The 20,626-nt window shown below is 45.0% G+C and overlaps 1 protein-coding gene across 2 annotated transcripts; it reads left to right on the top strand.

Annotated features, from left to right (window-relative positions):
* The first annotated feature begins 5,507 nt into the window (after positions 1 to 5,507).
* Positions 5,508 to 18,938, top strand: POPDC3 (popeye domain cAMP effector 3). 2 transcript variants are annotated; one of them, XM_084201602.1, is made up of 4 exons: positions 5,508 to 5,606; positions 14,199 to 14,938; positions 16,665 to 16,773; positions 17,679 to 18,938. In XM_084201602.1, the coding sequence occupies exons 2-4, from the start codon at positions 14,448 to 14,450 to the stop codon at positions 18,003 to 18,005; spliced, it is 927 nt and encodes a 308-aa protein (XP_084057728.1). In that variant the 5' UTR covers positions 5,508 to 5,606; positions 14,199 to 14,447; the 3' UTR covers positions 18,006 to 18,938. The 2 variants fall into 2 exon arrangements, with proteins under 2 accessions (XP_084057728.1, XP_084057729.1); XM_084201603.1 differs by having other exon boundaries at positions 5,544 to 5,606; positions 14,204 to 14,938.
* The last annotated feature ends 1,688 nt before the right edge of the window (positions 18,939 to 20,626 follow it).

The following is a 20,626-nucleotide window of genomic DNA, read 5'->3' as shown; positions in this document are numbered from 1 at the left end:
CTTTTGGATAAATATTTGAGTGGCATTTCTTAAACCTCATAAGCTTTCCTGACCAGCCTGCCCACCAGGGCCCACCTTGGTTCAGTTCACTGCTAGGGCTCAGTGACTGATGTTACACAGACTTTCCACCTGCAGTTCATCTAACACATTTCTGTAGATGCACCTTCAGAACACAGTGCTACAGCGGATGAAACAAGAGGTAAATGGCATTTGTGTGTGTGTCAACTGCAATTGGTGTGACTCTGATCTAGTCCAAGCTTGGCTTTAACAAGAACACAGGCTCCCCCAGGCAAACAGATCTCTTGCATTAGCACATCTGGTCATCTGGATCTTCCGAAGTAAAGATAATAATTTATTTAAAAGATCTTTATCTATTGTTAATGACAGTGCTTGTGCAAGTGGCTTGACTGGTAAGGACTGAGGCAGAAGGCTTCTGGGAACAGATGAAGGGTGAGCCAGAAGAAGGTGAAAAAGCAAAATGAGCAGTGAGAGTGTAGAGTTAAAAATAAAAGGTGTAGATCTAACAACTATTGAAAGCTTTATGTAACTACTGAAATATTTGACATGCAAGCTTAGGCTGGGAATTAAAGGTTTCCTTCCTTTTTCCAGCAACATCTAGTAGGAGGCTGATGACAGCTCAGAACTTCAGCAAGAGAGAGTATCAGAAACAGAAATAATCTCCACTCCTGAAGTCTTTAAACATTTGTGATAGAAAGTACCTGCTTTATTTGCCTGACTATAATATAACTTTTTCACTTTCACAGTTGATATCTTCCACAGTTACATAATGCTTTGAACAGCTTTTAGGTTTACACTGTGTATTTTTAACTTTACATTCTCACTCCTGTGCAGACACCTTACTCGGGGGATGAACTAAACTGCAGCTCTGCAGCGATGCCAGCGAACATCAGCCCAGTGAAGCAGCTCGTCTCACAGAGCCACAATTCAGCCCCATCCCCAACAGACTCCTGGTTAAAGCACCCACCCAAGCAGCTGGAGGTCTAGAACAATTCAAATCTAAACCCCTTCTTCGCCATACAAGCACTTACTGTGCCCTATTTGCCAGCTTCTGCACACCCTAACCCTAACCTGGACATCCCAGCCTCTGTGGGATGCACCTGAATGAGGCAGGGATGCCATGGGGCAGTGGCTTTGGCACACAGTGCTAGCTTCCTGATTTGATTCTGTAACTTGGCATTAAACTATATTAGCTGCAAAGTGGAGACAATCTTGAAAAAACACAGGTCTTTCCTACACTGAGTGCTCTGAACACTGGGCTTTCAACACATCCCTGGTTTTTGCACCCTTTTGTCCCAGAGAATTCTTAGAGCCTTCTCTTGTTCCTACATTTGACATCAGATGAAGTTTTTGCAGGGCTCTAATTTCTGAGGGCAAGAGCAGAAGGCTCTGAGACAAACCCTGGGTCTGCCGTGGTCCAGCCCAGCAAGGGCTGTGGGAAGTGCCCTGAGCAGAGTGACTTTGGCCACATACAGAAACCAGAGAGGTTTTACAAACCTAAACACAAAAAAAGTACTCACTAAGTGAATTTAAACATCGCCTCCAGCAGCAGCCACTGACTGGGATTTGTGTATTTTTGTTACAGCCAAATTCCTACACTCGGTACTTCTTCCACCTCTTATAGATGGCATGTTTGAAATGAGCTCAGGATGGGAAGAGCCAGTTTCCAGAAGGAGAAATCTCTGTGGTCAGGCTGCTTCAAGGCATGAGGCCACTTGGACAGTGAGCTATGTCTCCTAGACTCTTCCTTATGGAGAACTGGGTGAAGAAGCAGCTAAGGCTCTCCACCTTAACTCCACACTTAAGGTGAAGGTACAGAGATACTCAATTCCAAGTCCATTATCTGAGAGCCTTTACATTTGGAAAGATAAAAACTTAAATGTGCTATTTAGCATTTTATTTTACTGATGTGTTAAAAAAAAAAAGAAAAAAAAAGCACATTTTCCCTACATTTAAACTGTAAATTAAAACTTTTTTATCTTTACCTGGCAAGAGAATGCTGTTAGTTGAATGACATTTTTAAAAAGGTTTCCAGTTTGAATTTTGCTTGGTTCTGCAGGCTGGGTATGATTGGAATTACAGTATTACATTGTGTTATGACACGACCTGATGATGTCTTGCTTGTAAGTGTTAGCAACAAAAACTAGTTCACTATAAAAATTCAAACCTGATTCCTTTTACTTCATTACTCACAAATAAAGGGAGGAGTTTCATTAGAATTTAACTATACATAAGTCTGCTAAAACCTTTTCAAAGTACACAGAGAGTTTAAATCTCTTTCCAAAATGACTAAGAGCTCCTACAGAAGAGCCCTCTTACGACTACCTGGGAAGAACATTACATCCATAGTGGAAAAGAACATCGCTTCTTAAAGAGGTAATTCATCATGCCACCTGCTACCATGTCCCCATGCTTCATAACTTATTTTTATTGACCAAGGACAATGCAGGGAAAGAAAAATGCAGTAGAGATATATTAAACATTTAAAAAGTCTAAGAAAATAGAAAAAATCTTCCCATTAAACAGTTATTGATAACTTCTCCTCTTGGAGGACAGCATGATGTAGGGAACACCATTACTTTCCTTCAGAGATAATGCAGGAGGCAGCCATCTGATGCTGTAAGCCAGGCCCTCCTTAAGCACTTGCTGAGGAAATAGATGGGCCTGTTTTCTAGACAGTGAAATCACAGACTGAACTTTCTTTTCCCTCTCTCTGGGGGAAGTTGCCAGCACACCCAAGGGCAGGTCTGGCGCCAGCGCTAAGGGGGCACTTTTGGATGCCTGCTTGGATAATCCTGCCTTGGCTGCAGCAACAGTACAAGAGGCATCTGGAGACAGGGCAGCAGAGAAGCCAACAAACAGCAAGGCTTTCTGCATGTTTTATAGAGCTGCCAGGCTTCTCTCAGGATGAATCATGTCCAGGTATAGGTGTGTCGAGGTCCAAACACCCGGTGTGAGAAGAGGGAGCTTTACAAACTGTCAGAACTCACACTGCCCAGTCTCGTGGCTAAGCAGTGGGACTGGCCCAAAGACCCCTGTGCAAGTGTTCAGGTTCCTGCCCAGCACAACTGGAACTAATCTTGTCTCTTCTGCTATGTGCTCCCAGCTGGCCCTCGAGGCCCCTTGGCCAGCTGCCTTCCCACCCTCTGTGCAGAGCATTTGCCACAGCTGAGCCTCTCTCCTGATCCAGGGCCACAAAGTCTCCGACAGCTTCTCGAGTCCAATATTGGATTTCTTAGTCTTACCACAGGCTCCCTTGTAAGTCTGCCTCTAAGTATGGCCTGTATACCTTGCCATACTGCTACAAAGAATAATATTGGTTATAATGTGGCTCTACACTTACTAGATTATCTGACCTTTTAGAAATAGACTTTTTATATAAGTACAACCAGCAGTTAAAAAAATATCAGCATAGTCTGGTGACTCAAGTGGTTGGTTCAAAGCATGCTGGGCAGAGCCAGTCTCTTTGTAGCACATGGTGGCTTTGCCATCTTATTATTGCCTCCCTTGGTCTCTCATCCAGGTTTGATTTCCAAGGCTAGATTGAGAAGGTCATTTGTAGTCTCAGTCTTACAGCACTAGATAATATTGACATGGAGTTGACTGATTTAAAATCAAAAATATGATAGTGGTTCTTGTTCCTTGGTGATCTATGTATCTGTGGAAGATTATGATGGCCATTGCTTCCAACTAAGTACAACTCAAAAAGTACCTTACAGACAAGCCAGCAGTATTTCCTTGCTTCTTTTATCGTGTTTAGAGGGAACATAATTTAATTGATGTAACAGTGTTTTATTGGAATAGTGTAATCTCAGTAGATACATAGCTCGAATACAACACTTCAAGATTCTTCTTTTGTTATGTATTTCCTCATCCCTTTGTTATCATTCCAGTGAAGAGTAAATATAATGATCAAATTTATGCCTAATGCAACTGGCTATAAATCTAAATAAGTGCTTTCAACTTCACCCAAGTATAAAGAACAAAAAGGGGAAATAAAACAAATCAGTATTGCCTCAGTTTTACCAGCATAGAAGTCTCTCAACTTGTACTGCTAAAATTAAACTAGTTGTGAAATAGCATAAACTAGTTGTGAAAAAGCATGCCTGGAAGGTAAGTATTGGAGCTACACTGCAAACCCCTTTAAATGTTTCATTAACTACAAGAACCTAAATACATACTCTAATAGATATATAAAAATACTTTTTTTCCCTCAAAAATAATAAATAAAAAAATTAGTACTGCTATCAGATAATGAAGATCTGAATATATGTAACTCAGGACAGCTTAAAGTGCTCTGGCTCATTGCTTCCTCAAGTTTTAAGATAATCAATTATTATACAAACAAAAATCTATACGTGTTCTTCCCTGGCAAACATGGAGATAAAAAATCTTTGAAAATAAAGAACCTCCTGGGAAAGCAAGTTCTCAGAAGTGTTGATCCCTTTATCTAGAGCAGGACAGGTTGCTCTGTCCTTTGACTTCTGGAGAAGGTGCCCCCAGTGCCCTGCCCTGCCTCGCCCTGCACAACCAGCTTGCCAGCCTGCGTGGGACCTCAGAGCTGGCCGCGCACCCGGGCTTCTCCACCCTTACTACTTACAAGATGTTATTGCTTATGCTCCAGTTAGCGACAAATAGCTTCTGTAGTAACAGGAATTGCGCATTTAATAGGCTGTGGGTTTTTCCGTCTTAACAACTTGTAAATCTGCCTCCTCCTCCCCCGTCAATAAACTCTCTCTCCCCGAGACACAAAGTAGTGACCAGAACAAGTGCGCAGCTAGCACACTGGAAGGCTCCTGCAGTGACACCTCTGTGCTCCTGGGGAGGCATTTGCTTCCTCCGAAACAAGTAAATGAAAACCGGGCATGAACGGTGCGCCAGCCTGGTGATGAACGCGGCCCTGAAGGCGTCGTTCTCCCTTCTGAAGAAACACCTTGCTGGGGTGAGTAGGTGAAAGAGAAGGGAATTGTCATTTCCTTTATTCCAAACCCAAGTTGCAGACAGTTTAACCCCAGACAGCCGCGCCAGGTTTTCCCTGCCCGTCCAGCCCGGCACCTGGGCTGCACCCGCAGCGGGTTTTAGGGTGCCCAGGTTCAGGGTTCTGCCGTCCCCGAGGGCTCTCCGCCGCCGGCCGCCCCGGCCTCTCCCGTACCCCCGCCCGCCTCCCCGACGCTTCGGCGCTCACCGGCGGCGCGGGAGCCCCGGGGAGCGGGGCCGGGCCGGGAGCGCGGCCGCCGCCGCAGGAGAGGGGTGCGGGACGGGCGGCAGCTCCCGCCGCCGTGGCTGCCCCGGCCCGGCCCGGTCCCGCTCCCCGGCGCTCTCCCGGAGCTCTCCCGGAGCTCTCCCGGGGCTCTCCCGGGGCTGCCCCGCGCCCGCAGCCCCGGGCCCGGCGGAGGCGCCTGCGCGCTGAGGCCGCTCGGTGCCGGCCCCGCTGGCGCCGCCCGCAGCTCCCGCGGCTCCTCTGCCTATTTTAGTCACAGCCGCGGCTCCGTGCCCGCCGCGGGACGCGGGGCCGCCGGCGGCGACGAGCGGCAGCCCGAGCCCGTCCCGTCCGGGCGGCCCGAAAACTTTCTCGGGGCGCGGGGCAGGTAAGGGGCGCGGGCAGGGCGGGGGCCGAGCCGGACCGAGCCGGGGCGGGCAGAAGCCTCGGCGCTGCCTCCGCCCGCCCCCCGCCGGCGCTGTCCAGCCAGGCAGAGCTCGGAGCGCCGCCCGCGCTGCCCGGGGCCGGGGGCGAGCCGAGCGGGGGACGCCTCCGGCAGCGCCGCGCTCCGGGACAGCCGCGCCGGGGCGGGGGCGGCGGCGGGAGCGGCGGTCCCGGGAGGGCTGCCCGCCCCCAGGATTCGGCGGCGTCCTGAGCAGGGTTACCCGGGGTCACTGTCCCGGGAGGGAAGCCCTCCCTCCCTGCGTGCTCGGCGGGGGTAACCGGAGCTCCCGAGTCAGCCCTGGCTGGAAGTTGGAGAGCTCTGCCGTGTCCCCTCTGGAGGGGCACGCTGCCCAGCGCTGCTCCTCGCCAGGGCTCTGTCCGAAGTGAGACCCTTCGCTGTGTGCCTCAGGTTAGGGTTTGTCCCTTGGGACAGCGGGGTTTCTGATGCTGCCCGGGTGCTGCCGCTCATTGGCAGAAGAGCTGGCTCGGGGAGTATCTCTACTTGTCACAAAACCACCTCGGGATCCGGGGATTTCTTCCTGCGGCTGGGGGTTTGCCTCGTAGGCTGGCGTTATTTGATTCTTCTCCTTCTCCATCAACTAATGGTAAGAGCAGATGAACCCTGAAATCGCATTTGCAGTCGCTCCTTTCCGAAGATAGAATGAGCGACACAAAGCACTTCCCTTCCCCAAACTACAATTTCTTTTTGCCAAACATATTCTTCCAAACTCTAATATTTTATCACATTTTCTTCATCTGTTCTATAAGTCTTTGTGTACCTTTAGACTGTCAATCACTTTATGGGCAAATATTTTATGTAGCAAATATCTTGTAATACTGAATCGTGGACTACCTGATAGTGTCACAGAGATGTCATTGATGAAACCTGCATTCCAGAGCTAGGGCTTCTTGCTAACTTTGTTGTTTAATGGGAATCTGACTGTAGATATACAAGTTTAAATGCTGTTTGGCCACAGCAAAACAAGGGATTGTTTCCACTTCTGCAGAACCCGTCCTGTACAGGCTTTCCACAAAGTTCTGTGTGATACCAAATAATAAAGTGGCTTAAAATGTCAAGTTTTAAAGAAATGCCTTGCCTGCAAAATAGTAAGTACACTGGAAGTCCTCTAGTGAAACAGAAGAAAATGTTAACTGTGGTCAGTTGTGGTTCCTGACACAAACTTTGCCTTCACAGATATCTTAAAGCTTTTATGACACAAATGGAGAACAGATAGTTTATTAAGGATTCAAGAAAAGCATTAACTGAAGCTACATTCGATCTTTTTATTAAGTATGTGGGTTCTTCAGAGAGGAGATTTTATTTTGTCCTTATAGTGTGTTCCCCTGCTTTGCAAAGAAGAGCTCTGGTCAGTGTCTCCAGGTGATGACAGACAACCTGTGTTTATGTGTTTGGACTCATGGCACATCTCTGTAAGCCAGTTGTATGTGCAGGTATGGTGTGGTGAGCCAAGCCTCTTCTTTGAGAAATAAAGTTCTTGTCAGGTGGTTGGTTTCATGGGAATACATTCCCAGTGAAGGCACTACTGCGCCACACAAACTCATTTGAGCGGAATTCCGCAGAGTTCAGCTGCAGTTCATTAACCCACTTTTAAAGCACTTGTGAGATGTGCCTTGTGGCTGCTTTCTCCACCATTAATTTAAAAGTTGAACTGGAGAGAAGTTTGAACTTGTACTTTCTTTCGTGTTTTATTCTACAACACAAGAAAACAGACAAGCTGAATTGTTTTTTGGTAATGCTAAGTGCTGGTGACCTTAAAAAAAATGTCAGACTGCCATTCTGTATTCATGTTTCTAGCAGCAAAAGAACTTTAAAAAGTGAGAGAGGGGATTATACTTCTTAATTTGGTGGGAATACCACATCTATTCATGGTTCGTTAATTCTGACTCAAATTGAAATAAATATGAGGTTTTTTTTCATTTCAACTACTGTCTAGATGATAAAATAACATCTTCAACATTGGCTTTGCAACCACAGAGGGTTGCATTGTATATTTTACAGAGATAAATGAGGAATTGTTGAAGTACTGGAAGTTGTGTATAGTTAGCTGGTCTTTAAATAATTAAAGATTAAATTATACCAGCTTCACTGTATGCAGTGCTCCTAATGAGCCTCAAACTGTTCTTTCTGTATTATTGTGGGGTTTCTTCTTCTCTCAAGGCCCCCCTCTGCCCAGCTTTTTTTCCACTTCCTAAAAATAATAGTAGGAATTTAAGCAAATTGCAGGCAGAATCAGGCTTTGCAAGCTGCACCCAAACAAGCTCAGCGAGTGGAAAGTCCCACGAAACGTCTCCTGTTGAAGAGCTGTGCTTTGGAGACAGCAGCTCTGCATCTGCTGCAGCAGGGAGATGGGAGACAGGCTCAGCTTGGTGAGGAGGACAAGCAGTGGCTGGCCTGGTGCCCTTTGGTGGGTTCTTTGTGTGGAGAGTTGACTTCAGTGCAGAGGTGGCACTGGGGTGTCTGCAGGGCTGGGCAGCGGCTGGCTGAAGGGGCTGCTTGGTTGAACAACCTTAAGCATGGCAGCCTGAATTCTGCCCGGCCAGAGCAGGGCTTTGGCCCTGGGAAGTCCTGCTTGGCTGCTGCTCGTGTCTCAGAGTGCCCTGGAGGCAGTGAAGCACCACTGCTGGCTGCACATGCCCCAGCTGCCTGTTTTGCGGCTCCGAGCCTTCCCAGAAGGAAGGATTACTGTCTGGGGAGGTATCACATCACATGGATGATCTCAGTGTGGCAGGTCCAGTTTGGGAATGCAGCCCAGGCGGGTGCTGGAAGGACCAGTAAGAGTGTGTCTGACTGCTCTTCCTAAGGCTTGAGGCACTTCACCTTCCATGTGACAGCCTCTGTCAGAGCCCTGATCCCGTGGGTGAGGCAGCACCGAGACATGAATGAGACACGGAATGCCTGCCTCAACCAAGGGCGTGCTAATCCATCTCCTCTCCCCCGTGAGCCTGCTCCCAGTGACTCATTTGGACTCGTGTGGCTGGGTCACTGCTGCCCTCCTCGTTGCAGCTGTGGTGTTGTGCAGGAGGGACACAGAACTGCGCTGCAGCCCCTCTTCACTCTGCCCACCCAGGGAGCGGGGTCCTGAGGCTTGGCTGCTCGGGTTGCAGACAGGCTCCACGGTAAAGCATTCACATCCCTTTCTTTGAAAACCATTCACAGGAAGGGATGCTGGCTCCACACAGATGAAGATTTCACAGATGAATAATTTCAGAGATGTACCTGTCTTCAGTGTTTTCTGTTGTCTAAAGTAGCTCTTAGTTGGTACCTGAGATAGGCTTCTGGATTTCTCTGAGAAGACCAGCTCCAAAGCTTTCTAGGTATATACAACTTTTTTACATCGAGTAACTCAAGCCAAAAGTCCAGGAGACACTGTTGCGATCATCTACTGTGATTTCCTGTAGCATAAAAAGTAGAATTGTAGTAAATAATTTTTTAAAATAATATTATACCCAGACTTATTTTAGGGACCAGACAGCATCTTAACTTCTTTAATTCCTAGCAAAGTAAATCTTTAAAGCCATCCTGCTATTTAATTACCTTTGCTATGTATCCTTATGTGTCTTTGAAATCTGAATATATCTAGTGACTTTTATAGTGACTGATTATCCTGATCCTGTTGTCTTTTAAATTGGGCAGTCATTTTCTTCCTCGCCTTCCTGCCACCTTCCTGCAGGCTGCATTTTGTTGGGAAAACCTTGTGTTTTCCAGTATTGTAATTACAGCTTTCTCTAGGATATAGTCTCAAGAAGTTTAAGGTAATGTAGCTTGTGTTGTTAGTTACTGCCTTTATTGCTGCATGCATGTTCTCAGCCTAAAGTGGGCTCAGGGACAGCTGATCACTGAAAATAGCTGGTTTACCTGCCCAGACTTGCCTGGAGGCACGTAGCCTTAGGTTTCTCTAGATGCAGAGCTCTTCTGTGCCCTGAGTTAAATGCTGCAAAGCAATTAAGAGTGGTTCTCTGGTCCCTGGGGTATCTAGCCCCACTGCAGGAGGAAAGTAGCTTGGGGAAAGTATGCACTATAAACAGGGATTGGGAGCCATAGGTGTCAGGAGGAGCCACAGAAGGGATCCCGGGGATATAGGGAAGTGGAAGGAAGGGGTGTCTCAATTGACATATGCCTTTACATTGTATGTGAAACTACTTGATGAAATTAAGGAGCAATTCCTTTTTACAATCTAAATTGTGTTAGACCAGATGCAATTTGTAAGCCCAGAGAGAGTGCTCAGAGCTCACCCCTGTGGAAGTGGGGCTGTCTAGGCCAGGAGGGTCCCCCTGGCAGGAGGGACTGCCTTGCCCCTGGTGGAGTGCTGGAGTGTGGAGCCAGGCTGTGACTCCCAGCTCACTATAAACATACACACTGTAGTGCACTGAATCCATCATCATCTCATTTTGTGCTAAGAAGTGCATATGCTGTAAAGGAAAATCTTTCCTTTTGCTTCCAAACCTGCAGCAAACAATTCACCCAGGCTGGTTACATGGTTAGCATGTACAGCTCTATGGCCTGTCCCCCTGTACAATGTGAAAGTGCTGAGGGCTTTCTTTCAGAGTACTTGGGATAAGGCAGCTGAAGAATGGACTATTCAAACTCTGAATAGCTTTACTTTTGACTCAATTAAAAAATACCAATGAGAGAACTGCTGGTGGCCTCGGGGCTTTCAGGGTTTCTTTTCTGCAGGAATTATTGTGATCCAGACACAGTAACTAACACTCAGAGCTTCTCACAGTTGAATTTGAATCATCAGTGACAAAAATGGGGTAAAGCACATGTTTCTCGAGCAAATTAAAAAGGTACATAATAGGTAATTCTTTGTGTGAACACCGCAGTGCAGGGGGGAAACACCCATTTGAGGAGGGGGAAGGTTGTAATGTGCACTTGTAGAATGCAAATTCTTTCTGTTTTGACTGGTTCAGTGTACTGTTTATATGAAATTTTAAGTTGCCAGCAGGTATTTATTTGGTAGCATATGAGTGAAATACTACATTTTCTGCTTTGAAACTCCAGCAAACTCTGTGATTTCAACACTTTCTGATGTCAACTTAGTCCTCCCAGCACTACTGCTTATTTTAAAGAAGTCCATGCCAGTGTGTATTGCTCACATCTTGGGTCTGCGCTGATTTTTTGCCTCACTTCATCTGCTCGTGCTGGAGAAGGTGCGATGTGTGGTGGGGCAGGACGCTCTGAAGCACGTCAGTAATTCAGGCTGTGTTGCCAGGGCACATCTCCTTCCCGAGCTGGGAGGATTCATCATGCATGAAGCTCGGGTTTTGGCAGCCTACAGATGTCAAAGTGTGTCATTTGAGCACGGCAGTCTCACGGCAGGGAGTGTGCCTGGTGCTCCTTCTCCATGGGCAGGGGATGGAGCAGAAAGTGCTCAATGTTTGCTTGGGAAGACACAGTTCTCCAGCTTTATCAGCCAAGGCACGTGTTTTAAATGCACTTTCCTGCTTGCTGGATCATCACCATCAGATGAAGTTGTAGCAATGGCTGTTCACCACAGCCAGGGCAGGATGGTGTCCCCTCCAGGGGCTTACAAATGGTGATGATGTCTGCTGTGGAGGATGACTCAGTGGGTATCACAGCTGTTTGGTTTCTTGGTTTGGGGGATTTTTCTCCCCCACAACCTCAATTGCAGTAGATCAATGGCTTAATTAGAGTTTAAATTCTGGACTTGTAGGAACTGTAAAGAAAAATGTGAAAGGCCTCATCTAGCACTAAATACCCTTCAAAACTGGAAATTTTACTATACCTAGGCCCATACCTACTATTGCCTCTGCTCTATTTACAACTGCCAATGATTTTTAGCTCCCAAACATTAGAATAATTTCTTATTTGCGAAGAGCTGCATCCTCTCTTTCTGCCAGTGGTTCGCTGGTAGCAAGCACACCTGCTCTTCAGCAAAGCTCTGAGAAATGAGTCCCATTTAGGAGTGGGTTTTGTCAGTATTTCCAGAGGGTTTGGTTTTTCCTGCACGCCTTGTTAGCCCAGAAAAGTGTTGTGTTGGTAAGGCTGTGCTCTGGGCTAGCACTGGCCTCCCTCCTTTGCCCTTCCTCCTGCCTGGAAGGAGAGAGGGCCTCTCCAGTCTGGGAGATGCTGCAGCACAGTAAAAGTTCTCATTGTGTAGAACAATGGAATAAGTGGGAATTTTCCACACAGTGGTTTTGGAAGACAGGTCCCATTCTGAAAATGAACAGTTACAAATGCAGAAGAGTTTTCTCAGGACTTTGTTTTTGTGTGTGATGGGCCTATATCCATGTCCCACTGATTCGCTGCTCCTTCCAAATTATTTTGGCCCATCTTGTCATGAATAAGTGCTTCACAGAAATGCTGTGAGCTGTACTGTGGGCAGACTGAGAAAGCAATAAGTGAATTAAAAATTGTGCATACATTCTGTGAAATTACTATTGTGTTGTGTCAAATTATTGTAGTGTGTGACATTACACCGTGAAAAGATGTTGGTAATATAAAGCAAATTACTGCTTCACCGTGGTTTTGTTTGTGGCATGCATGTAGTTTCCAGTGTGACTCCTCAGTCATGGTTCCCTTCAAAACACTGATTTTTATTGTTTTCTTTTAGAAATTAGGGTCTTCAGTAAAACAACTTAGAGCAAAATGTTGGCAGGAGAATAGAAGTATTAACAATAATCCAAAATCACTATTATCAGTGATTCTGTTTTAAACAAACAGCCAGTCAAACAAAAAACTCCTGCCACTGATTTCTGACTGTGTCATGGAAATACTGACTGGATTCAGAACACAGAGTCTGGGAACTGCATGTTCCAGTTTTATTTTCTTTTGATTCAAAAATCTTACCCCTTGATCACAGAACCACCACCTAAAATTCCTCATGACCTTACCATACCTAGGTCACTTCTTTATAACTGGGGCATCTTCCATCCCCCAGTCTCCAAGGGATAAATCCTACATCTGAGGGTAATCCCGTACCAGAGGAGAGTATTTGCATAAACAAACAAATGGCAAAGGTTTTAGTTGTAAATTACCTTATTCTTGTAATGCTGTTTCTTACACTTACAGGAAAATTTTGAGCATTGTAATTTGGAGAGATTCTGTGCTCTTTAGCTGTGGTACTTTTATGGGCCAGCGACTTTTCTATCACCACTCCCAGAGAGGGAGAGTCTCCTAACTTGTTCTTCTGAGCTCTGCTGCTCAGTAGTGTGGGATTTTATGTCTTTATTTGGCACCAGTGTTATTCAATCACAGAATTAATGTTGGGGTTTGAGTAAACTTAAAAGAAGTAATGCTGTGGTGGCTAGGAAATACGATACAAATTTTCTTTATTAATTTCTTAGACCTGTCACTGTAAAAGAAGCACCACTGAAAGCCCTGATGAATGATGTTGGATGCTTCACTGCAACAGCAGTGCTTTTAAAGTATTGACTTCTGTGGCTCTTGTGAGGGGAAAAAAACCAAACTACTTTGGTATTCTAGAGAATCTGATCATTTTGATAACAAGATAGTTCTTCGTTTCCTTGCTGTTCTACCAGGAAAAGAGCCAGACAGTAAGGCTTTGGAAGGTTTCAATACTGATTACACCACTAATATATTCTGGCTTTGCCATTTCTGCTGTGTATAATCTCACATTGAGGTATGTATTTTTATTTTAAAAGACAGATATGGAAAGCTGGTTTTGAACTTTTTTTTTTTTTTTTAGATTTCTTTTGGAGTTTCATGCTTCTTGGTTCTGTGTTTTTCTTTGAAAACTCTTAGGAATACATCACCATATGAAAAAGAATAGCATGTTTCACATTTTAGAGTGTTGAACAATAAAATTATGTGGTCCATGGCATGAAATTCTATGATGTAGAACTTTGAATGTTATAAAATTGCTTTGTAAATGTCCCTGGAGTCGTATTTTGCAGGACTACATACTTCATGTTCTAATAGCATAATCTGTATCAGGATGCCTTAAAGCTTTGTAGTCTTCACTATATGTGATGGAGTTTTTTGCCTGTTATCCTTGGAGCAGAAAAGACTGTCCTCTGTGACACTTGGGTTTCCCTTGTTCAGGTGTTTGGGTTGGAATTTGCTGTCCCCAGGAACAGAGAGCAGAGAGTTGAGAGAATGCTCAAACCATTAATGAGAATGATTTGACCAAAATCCAGAGAGAGATGGGGGAGGTGGACAAGGAAGAAGAGTTCACTGTCTCTTCTTGTTAAAGAGCTGGGTAGGACATTTAAAAGGCTCTCAGGGAGCAGGGGTCAGGATCAACAAATCCTTGTCAGCAGTGAGGCTGTGCAAAGGCTTGTCACAGGATGTTGTGAATGCAACACACAGCTTTACATGGATTCAGTGGCAGTTCAGTGGTTGCTACTCAGATCACAGATACTGAAAACATGATCTTCAGCTGAGCGAATATTAAAGTTTGATCCTGGAATCACAGAGCTTCAAGGGTAATTGGATCGTAATGCAGTCTGTGGTTTAGGCAATAAAACTTTGATAAAATTTAATTGATGAAAATAATTTTATAAGTAATTCATGTCTTCTTCACTTGTCCAGATCAGATGAAGCTACAGATGACATGACCAAAGTCAAAACAATGCATGAACTGATGAGAAACAGCACCAGAACGTTAGTTTCTTCGTTGCTGGAAATCCTAAGTGCAGCTTTACTTACCAAGAGACCCTGATGTTATGTGATCACTGAGCACAATTTGCAAGAATGGAAAACCAAAGGAAAATCAAAACTAGTTGCATCTCATAAATAAAATATTTCAAGATTCAGCTGAATCAAAAAATTACTCCAGCCATGGGAGAAAATGCAAGTTTTTGGGAAAGTCTGATATATGCACATCCTACGTGTACCACCTGGAAGCAAGAGGCAGAGGGATCTATCTACCACCTGGCCAGTATTTTCTTTGTCGTGGGCTTCATGGGTGGAAGTGGATTCTTTGGGCTCCTCTACGTCTTCAGTTTGCTTGGACTGGGCTTTCTCTGCTCTTCTGTTTGGGCTTGGCTGGATGTGTGTGCTGCTGACATATTCTCCTGGAATTTCGTGCTGTTCGCCATATGCTTCGTCCAGTTCGTTTATGTTACCTACCAAGTCCGGAGTGTCGCCTTTGACAGGGAATTCCAGGAACTCTACAGTGCTCTCTTCCAGCCTCTGGGAATTTCCTTGACTGTGTACAGGAAGATTGTCTTGTGCTGCGACGCAGAAGTGGTTACCCTGGAGAAGGAGCACTGTTATGCCATGCAGGGCAAAACACCTATTGACAAACTGTCCTTGCTTGTGTCAGGCAGGTTGGTATTGCTTTGCTCAGGTTTTCTGCAAATGTCTTTCTTCTCCTCTCCTTATTGAAAACAAAAGAAAAAAAGGAAAAAGCCTGACTTGTGCATTGTTTGTTTATTTTCCAGTACAAGAGATTAAATATTAATTCAAATAATATCAATATTAATAGGTTAAATACACTTGTCTAGGATAGTACTAGCATAAAAACACTAAGCACAGAATCTGAAATAGCATAAAGAGCATAAAGAAAAGAATTTGAAGTAATTCTTTTCCAGACTGCTGTATCATATCATTTAACTGGTTAGGCAGATAAAGGGAATAAATGTGAATTTCCAGTGTTCAGGTTATAGCTTGCTGTCTGTCTACTGCCTAGCTGATGAGCACAGCATCTGTCCTATTCTTCTTTACTAGTATCATCTGAAATGGGACAAAAAGTTAGTTACAAAACTGAGATAAACTGTTTAGTAGAGATCTTGACTTTGATATAGATTGTATTTGATTGCTTTCAAAGGGGTGGGAGAAGAGTATCAATAAGGAAGAGAAAAAGACTTAAAAGTGCCCTTTCCTTACAAGAGGATGTAGTTGAGCCTTATCAAGACTTGCAGACATGAATCTACAGTTATGTATGCTGTGGCCGGTGTTAGACCCTGGAGCAGTAAATCCACCTGCTTGTCCTCCCTGCTTCCAGGAGAGCCTTCTGGCAGCCTTGCTGATGCTTTGCTGGAGGGAAACACTGGCTTTTTTACTGTATTCAAAGCAGGGTGCAGTCCCAGCCCATCACGAGAGTAGGTGGGACACCCAGAGGGGATGGGCATGGACTGTCCTTGATGGGACACTTGGTGGGTGCTTTTTGCTGCATGGATACATGGAACCTGTGGGCAGCTGGACACTCAGCTGATTTAGGACTACCTGCAGTGAACAAAATGGATTGTGGGCAGTTTTCCTTAGCAACACCCTGGTTCACAGAGTTCTTGGGAGCTCTCTAGGAAGCACCTCATGGAAGTTGCTTTTGGTCTTACCAAAGGAGAGGTATCCATCCTTCTACATGCCCAGCCAGTTAGTGATCACCCAGAGTTCCTTCTGCCCTGCACCATGGTGGTGTAGGGCTGCTTGTGTGCCTTCAAATTTGTAAGTTATTTAAAAAGCAGCAAGGAAAGGAAGTTTTTCTTTGGCATCTTCAGAAGGCCACAGCATTTACACAGAGATGCCATATCGCCAGGCTGTTCTTCTGGCTCCAGGCATAGTCCTGTGGCCATGTAATTCCTGTTAAACATGGGGAGAGGCCTACCTAACACATGCTCCCCACTCCCAGTTTTTCCACTTTGTTCTCTCTAAAATGTGCATTTGCCAAAACTAGAAGTAAATCCCACGGTTTTCAGGAGAAGCAGGTAAATGCTGTTATGGGCATTGGTCTTTCACTTCTCCAGTGCATGATGGCCTTTTAATGGCAAAGCTTGTGCATCACTGCATAGACCGACCTCAGACAGAATAATGTGGTTTGAATAAGGCCTGGAAGGATATCCCTTTCGGCTGCATGATTGTTTTGTCTTGTCTTTCTACTGGCCTGAGCAAGTTTGGTTCAAAAACATTAGGATAATTATAATTGGCCGTTTATTGCTTTTTCATGCTTTCAAAGCTATATTTAAATTCCTCAGACAGTAGAAACAGCACATTTTTGTGGTAGTCATTGCAGGTGTACAGGTAGCGCTAACAAATGAACACATCTTATCTTGGTAGGATCAGAGTGACAGTTGATGGGGAGTTTCTGCATTATATTTTTCCTCTTCAATTTCTGGACTCTCCTGAATGGGATTCACTGAGGCCCACAGAAGAGGGAATTTTCCAGGTAAAAGTTAAGGGGTTTCTTTCTTTTCTTTCTTCTTTTTCCTTTTTTTTTTTTTTTTAAGTGCTACAGGAAATTGTTCAAGCACTGTCTGATTTAGAAACAAACTTGTTCAGTTGTGGGTTTCCTTTGGGATACTATGCAAACAAGTGGCATCCCGTTAGTTTGGGAAGTCTTTATCTGTTGGACTGGTCTTGCTGTTTGTGTCTTGTTACAACAAGCAGGGGTTTTCTTAAAGCTAATCTGGGTGGTAGGCGCTGTTTGCATTCTCTGGCTGTGCTGATACTCAGCCCTGAGAAGCCGGGTTTCCTCGGGGTGGGAAGAAGCTGGTGCTGAAGAGGTTTCCCGGTGGGAGATGAGCCAGGGGAGGACGTGCCTGGGCCACAGCCTGGCACGGGTTACACACAGGACGCGGTGTCAGCTGCCGTGCCCTCCGTGAGCCCTCGCTGCTGTCACTTGCCTGGCAGGCCGGCTCCTGTCCCTGCTGGATCCGATGTCTGCTGTCACGAGAACAAATGGCATTTGTTGAGAGCTTTCTTTAGACCTGCCTTTTCAGCCGAGGCTGCCAAGAGCGGAGCAGGGAGTGCGGGGCTGAAGCAGGGCATCCATGTGGCACAGAACAAGGCACGCCATATGGGCATAGGCATTTTGTCAGTGAGGTTAACTAGAGGCGATCACTTAGTCCATATCCAGTCACCTCTCTCATTTGTCTTTTGCGTACAGTAGCCTCCCACACAGAACCACAGAATGATGAGGTTGGAAGAGACCTCCAAGACACCTCTCTGGCTCGGTTAAAAGGCTCTAATTGCAGTGGAGAGGTTCTGCTGGGAGAGGGGGGTGCCTCCCGAGCAAGGGCAGCAGCAGCGGCACCACCTTGTCACCTGGCCGCTCAATTCTCTCCTCTCTAGGTAACACTCACAGCAGAGACAGATTGTCGGTACGTGGCCTGGAGGAGAAAGAAGCTCTACCTGCTGTTCGCCAAACACCGCTTCATCTCCCGCCTCTTCTCCATCCTGATCGGCAGCGACATCGCCGAGAAACTGTACGCCCTGAACGACCGGGTGCACGTGGGGCAGGGCTTCAGGTACGACATCCGCCTGCCCAACTTCTACCACGTGGCGCTGCCCGAGCCGCCGCCGCCGCCGCCGCCGCGCCCGCACCGCCTGCAGCGGGGCTGCCCCCGCCCGCCGCCCGCCGGCACCGCCGACTGCGGCTCCTGCCTCGCACCGCCCTAGGCGGGACAGCCCCGCCCGGGCATGCCTCGGAGCTGCGGGGAAATGGAGCCGGTGGAGCAGGAGAGCGGACAGACAAGAGCACATGAAGCCAAATTTGACTGACAAGTGCCGTTAACTGGAGGAGGTTGAATTCTCTCAAGCCAGCGGGTTGGCTTCTGCATTTTGACTGACTGTGCAATATGTTTACTTTCTGTTGATACTCCTTCATCTCTTTTCTTTTGGAAGAGAACAAATCATAACAGTATGAGGTCTTATTGCAATTGTGGTGGCCTCTGTGGTGGCGTGTTGGTTTTTTGTTTGTTTGTTTGTTTTGTTGTTGTTTTTTCTTATTTTTTTTAAAGCAAGCCCATTGTAATTATATTTTCCTCAAAAAATTTTGTCACAATGACGTATAGTCGGAATAGTCAATGAAAACAACCAAGTTGTCTTCAAAATACCGCAACTGGCTTATAATGTTCTTTTTTATGCCATGTGAACGTTCTCTCAATTTACATGAATAATGTTGCTGGAAAAAAAAAGACTAAGGAACGATCGCATTGGGTTTGTTTCTTAAAGAAATGAAAGATTTTGAAATGCACAGCGAGATTGTTAAAAACCCAAACAAAAACAAAACAACAAATTCTGTCCCATGAGTAACTGGTTTCTCTCCGAGTGTCCTTAAGAGGTGTTACATGAAAACAAACATAAGTGTCATTGCTGGCGTTAGAAAAATACAAGAGCTGTAACTGCTGCAAATACAACTTAGGGAACTGGTTGTGTAGCATTTCTGATAGAATGTGATGCTATAGGACCCGCAGTGTCAGTGCCCTTCGTGACATGTACAATAAATAATGGTAATCAATCTACTGCCAAACCATTGGAGATTGTTTTATAATATTCCTTTTAGCTATGTTTGTCAGAAAGAGACTAAAACAGCTGCAGCAATAAATACAGATTTTAACTGACACATTCTTGTTTAGCTTCCAGAGTCACTTTTCTGTGCCTATGAAACTCTTGATTCAAAAGATGTTCTCTCCCTAATTCTGTGGTGTTTTAATGACACAAGAGAGCCTCAGATTGCACTTCAGTAGGAGAGAGTTCATTCCGACCCTCGGGGTCACTGTGCCTTTGAAGAGAAGTGTCCAAATGTCTTTGCTAACTCACCTTCCTGCTGCTCTGCCTGATGCCTGCCAGTAATCAAAAAGTAGGAATCATTACTATTTTATGAGAATGGATTGCTGCTTGATATGTCTGGAAGTTGATAATATTTTTAATATTTTAAAAATTGCTGGCTTGTTTGGTAGGACGACCCCTGTGTGGGTATACATATAAGTTCAGATCTTGTGAGTTGTTTCTGGAGGACTTAAAATGATGATATGATCTTACACTTGAAGGTTAATCATGCAGTATGTATAAAAAAGCTGTTAGGAGTGATGTGAAACACTACCTGTTTGAAGGACATTTAGTGTAGAGCAGATAAGATTGTAGAGCAGACAAGTTTTGCTTTTAGGTTTACATTGCTTCCTCAGAGAGGAAAACCAGCCAAACATAAATACCCCAGCATGCAATGTGAGAATCCCCAAATCATTCTCATAACCCTTCCAGGCAGTGTATTCTGTATGTACTGCTTAATGCATGAAGTCCCTGAGTCACAGAGCTACTTTGTCTTGGCCAAAGAGAATTGGAAAAAAATGCAAACAGTTCACTGATGGCTTTTAATGACCTGTTCAGATGATAGCTAAGGCACAAAGTGCCAGAGGCTGGCAGCATGTTGTAAGGTTGTATATTTGTGCAACAATCTGCTAACAAAAATATTTTAAATGCATAAAAGAGATCTTATTCTTGACTTAGGTGCAATAGAAATAATTTATTAGTGTTCTCCTTGGTTTTCTTGGATATTTGGTTTCGGCCTATTTATTCAAGAGAACTTGTCTTTACTAAATTCTGACCCTACTGAAGTTAATTAGCTTGATCATCTTGACCTTGAAATAAGACCAAGGAGTCTTACTTACCCAATCTCTATATCAAGCTTGTATGTTCTATTTAACCTGTAGCATACTGCTTAGAAAGATACTGGGGAGTGATGGGTGCTTCATGACATACTTTGATAATTTCTTCTTTTATTGTGACTGTTGTATGCCTTGGTTTCCGTCACACACTTTCCAAACACAATCCTCTGTGATGCTTTTCTCTGCTGGAATTGGTTACTGTCAGATATCTCTACCAGGGCATGTCTGAGTCAATATCTGAACATACTCTTAGCTAATCTTGTTTAGGTGTTACTGCTGTGCTTTCTGGGCTTTGAGTCATTTTTTAAAAATTGTTTCTAGTTTGCCAGCATCTGTTTGAGACATGACTAGCAGAACATTTGAGCTGGAAAAATCAGCTGTAAAATAGATGTCTACAATAATATAAGTACACACAAAAGGGCTGGAAGCAAGACAGAAGTTCTCTCTACCTCTGTTTTTACTTTAATGTGGACAGTACTTCTAAAACATAGAGTTAAATACACTCCGAAATGCGACTCATAAAGCAGTGTTTTGGGAGGGCTGTGTAATCTCCCTAAGAGAAGACATACTCAGGATGATGGCAGTGAAATTAGGCAAGTTTTGTGAGATCATAAACACCCAGCCAATAGAGAG

The sequence above is a fragment of the Fringilla coelebs genome (genome assembly GCF_963513975.1).
Source record: "Fringilla coelebs genome assembly, chromosome: 3".
Taxonomy (NCBI): Eukaryota; Metazoa; Chordata; class Aves; order Passeriformes; family Fringillidae; genus Fringilla; species Fringilla coelebs.
Note: the sequence above shows the minus strand (reverse complement) of the source record. Positions and strands in the feature narration are given on the sequence as shown.

Coding starts and splice junctions, on each gene's coding strand:
- POPDC3 (XM_084201602.1), top strand. CDS start 14,448: ATGGGAGAAAATGCAAGTTTTTGGGAAAGTCTGATATATGCACATCCT. Junction 14,939..16,664: donor TCCTTGCTTGTGTCAGGCAG/GTTGGTATTGCT, acceptor TTATCTTGGTAG/GATCAGAGTGACAGTTGATG. Junction 16,774..17,678: donor CAGAAGAGGGAATTTTCCAG/GTAAAAGTTAAG, acceptor TCTCCTCTCTAG/GTAACACTCACAGCAGAGAC.